The sequence below is a fragment of the Denticeps clupeoides genome, chromosome 4 (genome assembly GCF_900700375.1).
Source record: "Denticeps clupeoides chromosome 4, fDenClu1.1, whole genome shotgun sequence".
NCBI lineage: Eukaryota > Metazoa > Chordata > Actinopteri > Clupeiformes > Denticipitidae > Denticeps > Denticeps clupeoides.
In genome coordinates this window covers 31,797,583-31,801,796 of record NC_041710.1, presented here as the reverse complement: position 1 = coordinate 31,801,796, position 4,214 = coordinate 31,797,583, and the positions used below count along the sequence as shown (strand labels likewise).

At 41.1% G+C, this 4,214-nt stretch overlaps 1 protein-coding gene across 1 annotated transcript; it reads right to left on the bottom strand.

Annotated features, from left to right (window-relative positions):
• Window positions 1-1,874: 1,874 nt before the first annotated feature.
• ddt (D-dopachrome tautomerase) lies at window positions 1,875-3,958 on the bottom strand. Its single transcript, XM_028975420.1, has 3 exons — window positions 3,709-3,958; window positions 3,244-3,419; window positions 1,875-2,904 (listed from the first exon to the last, which is right to left on the bottom strand). Exons 1-3 carry the CDS (start codon window positions 3,814-3,816, stop codon window positions 2,832-2,834), a joined length of 357 nt encoding a protein of 118 aa, XP_028831253.1. The 5' UTR covers window positions 3,817-3,958; the 3' UTR covers window positions 1,875-2,831.
• Window positions 3,959-4,214: the final 256 nt, after the last annotated feature.

Sequence of the window (4,214 nt, the reverse complement as noted above, 5' to 3'; positions counted from 1 at the left end):
ATAAGGAAGTGAAAGTAAAACTGGTCCCTGCGTCACGCCCCTGCAGGAGAATGTTTCTGCGTGTGAGACTGTAGACTGATATGATGCTCAATTATTGTACATTTACAGAATTAAACAAAACCATGTCGTTATAACCGGAGACATAAGCGACAAACTGAAAAGTTGTCGTTTCGTTGTACACAAATGAACAGTACTTCGTAAAGGAGAAGTTTGGGAAGTGGCATAAAGAGTCTCCGACTTGGCAACCCGGCCACGGGACCGGATGTGAACCGGTGAGGTCCGGGCAAGCCCCGCCCTACTTCCAGGACCTGGCGACATCTCAAAGTGACAAGCATAGCAAAGTAGATAGTTGCTAAATGATTTTAAAAAAATGCTCAAATCGTACAGCATTTACGTTGGCAGTCTCCCATCGATGTACCAAATCTCCACTCGTTTACTGTGCTGTAGAGCTGTCCACCATCATTTTCATTCACTATGCAGGGCGTGTAAGTCAGTCTATTAACTGGACTCAGTTCTGTGGTGAAATATTAATAGGGCCAGTGAAGGTTATGACAATAATAAAAACAGACCAAGTTGAGCTTGAATGTAAAGGAGTTTTTAATCCATAGAGTTTTATTGTCTATAATATTTTTGCTCACAGATTTGAAATTTCCTTGCAATGTGAGAAAAAAAATCTGTCTTGTGGCAGATCGCGTTGTGGCCTCACACCTGCAAGGTCTTGGGCTTAAACCCCAGAGCTTGCATGCTGGATCCACACCCATAATCACGCCGCCCATAAAATTGCACACTAGGTGAACTGACCGTAGACGTGAGTGTGTGAATGGTGTGTGTGTGTGTGTGAGAGACCTGTGGTGGGCGGAGACCAGTGTTCCAGGATTGTGACCCTGGATTCTGATAACCTGGGGAAGGAAAGGGGACAGCAGCAACAGAGGATGCCACTGTAACACTGACTTGGTATTTGGGACAAATTAACAACTGTATAAAAATGGTCACCAGAGTGTCCCTTTGGACACCATAACTTGTTCTTTTGTGTCTATGTGTGACAGCTGAGGGTGTGAATGTACATCCCCTCCCCCAGAACCTTTTGATGAGAAGCAGGATTAGAGGTGAATTGTTGGCAGTGTCATATTTGGTTATTTCAAATCAAATAATATGTTTCATGCAGCACATTTCAAATGTCATACAAAGTAAGATCCATAATTAATACAATTAAATAAATACATACCAAATGTGAATTTCATTTAGAAAAACACCAGCACAGAGCAAGCTTTTTTCCTCCACAAACCATAGCACGAGCTGTAGTTGTTACATCCCACAGAAAAACAAAGGTGTTCATCCTTTCCCCACTTATTTGGCTTTAAGGTCCATTTTCCTGGACAACTGCAGCTCTTTCTATCAATCCAAAATATGAAATTAAGCCATAAACTCCAGACACCTACAACTTCCTTAAAGTAATCACATTTGCAATAACTATGTATTTTTGACCACTAATGACTTATTGATTAGAATGTGACATTTTGTTAAATCTCAGTGACCAAAACCCTTGGGCTCCTGCCTGGAATCGTGAAATTAAATGAGTAAATAGGTGTCAGTTTTCCTTTCTTGCCCCTCATACTTTGCCCCCATTGTTATCAACATGTCAGTGCTGGAGCTGGAATGAGGAGCAAAGGGCAACGATGATGTTCCGAGTTGTCACATGCGGATCGATCCAGCAATGTTCATTTTCAAAGTCTCCGTAATATGCGGTAAATAAATACACACCAGTGCTTTCTTGCAGAGGTCTGAGGTAACCAAGTGAATACGTGGGAACGCAGGATCCTACAGAAAGGAGTGAGCAGTGTTTGGGATATCGACAAATTTAACACACACTCAAATTCAGCAGTCAGCACAGATGCAGACATTTTATTATCTGCTTTTCTACGGCCACAATATTGGAAAGTTTAGCCACTACAAGTTTGAACACATTAAAGGAAATAAAGAATCGTATATACGTGCAGGAATGTACATGCAGAAATTTTGGTGAAGCAAGGAGAAAATGACAGACACCATGTACGGTTGGAAAACATAATGGAAGACAGAAATTGAATATGAAATGGGTATAAAGGAGCATCTTGGCTCTTTAGCACAGGCCAGAAGCACAATACCTCTGCGTACACTGTGGTCATAGTTGTTGAACAAAATTAGGCCAGAAAAATTTGGCTTGAATTCTGGTGGTTTAATGATGTTAATTCATGTATTCATGAAAGGAGCTGGGCAGTAGTCAATGTTTAGTACTTGTATATAAGGTAAGCACACAGGTTACAAAATTCCAAAATGGCTAATAGTTAAGAATAAGGAATTAAAAGAGCTACCAAAATGTAATTAGTTACATTAATTTTAAATAGTAATTGGAAGAGTTACCCTACTATTTAAAATATGGTGGTAGTAGACTAGTAGGTAGAAGACCCAGGTCCAAACCCCACTTACTACCATTGTAACCCAGAGCAAGACACTTAATCCAAAAAGTAACTCCAGGGCGACTGTCCCTGTCACTACTGAATATCGTTGATCTTTTCGATCTGGATATGGGCATCTGGTAAATGCCCTAAATGTAAAAATTGGAACTTACAAATCTTCCCAACACTGGGAGTGACACTCCACTTCTAATAACATTATAAATGAACCATTCAGTAAAGTTCATTCACACCTTTAGTAAATTAGATCTTAGAGTACCATATGTAATGGTCACCGTCACCTGGTTTAGAAGAATCAGTCCAAAGGCATTTGGCGTTTAACATTTAATGAAGACTTCAATCATTAACCTATGTGAATACATTTTAACCGGTGGATTATCACAAAAAACTCATGACTGTTCCTTTTTTCCCCACCTGCCATGGTTCCAGAGGATAGAAGCGGATGACAATCCTTTAAAAGAGAACAAAACAGATTCTTAGAAAAAACATAAATCATTTCCAGCATTTGGCAGATGCGCTTATTCAGAGTGAGTTACATAACTGCTTTAAAATGTCTATCATTAGTTTAGTTCACTAGGACCTGATCTGCAAATACCATTAGTTTAACTCAGAACCCACCTTTTCTTTTTTTAAGTTAACTATATGTGAGCGCTCTATTTAATCTAAGCGTTTCCAAAAAAGGAAGGCTTGGTGAATGCATGGAAAACATGCATACGAGAAAAATCCATTCACACTGGCTCACCACAGTCACATTTCAGGATGATTCGGTTCATACTCTTTTCATACTAACCGGTCTTCTCCAAGACCCAGTTCTTCTTTAAGAAACTCAAACAGCTTGGCACTGTGCTGCTTGTTTTTCTCTGCGGTGTCCGTGACAGCGATGGCAGAAACAGACAGCATCACACACGGTGAACACGATCCAGCGATGAGCATTGGCAGGCCAGGTCTCACCACCACATTCATCCTCTGTTCATAAAAAGTCAGCACACATCATCCGTACACGTGGATTTCAACACAACTGTGCACACACACACACACACACACACACACACACACACACACACACACACACACACACACACACACACACACACACAACCTGTCTCCTCCGCAAACTGGAATACGGGGAGATCTTTGTCACCATCTTTGTCGAATGCACTACACCTTTCTATGCAATCGTGGTATTGCGTTGATGATTCCAGCTGTTTTGCCACCGTTTGGTATAAAACCCGAGATTCACGGAACACCTCCTCACCTCCTGCGGTTTCCCCAGCGCCGCAGCGGCTGTGGCGCACAACTTCTTCAGAAAGTCCTCGGAAAATTTCGAGTCTGGGAAGTTGCTTTCTAGCTCAATGAATGGCATCGTGCTGCTGCTTGTGCTGTTATTGTTGTTGATATAAGATCAGCGTGAGGTGAACTACGGACTGAGCAACACAGGGACTTCCGCCCTCGTCCGCATATTCTATTTCAAAATAAAAGTCTGAGGACTCGAATCAACAATTAATTAAATAAACGTAAAATAAATGTGTTGTTGTGTTGTTGTTGTTGTTATTGATATAAGAACAGCGTGAGGTGAACTACGGACTGAGCAGCACAGGGACTTCCGCCCTCGTCCGCATATTCTATTTCAAAATAAAAGTCTGATGACTCGAAGCAACAATTAAACGTAAAATAAATAAAAGAACAAGACCGTTTTGATGCATGGTTCTGATCTCTCTGAAACTCTTAACCTAACTGACGATCTGAAAGCACACCTGATTG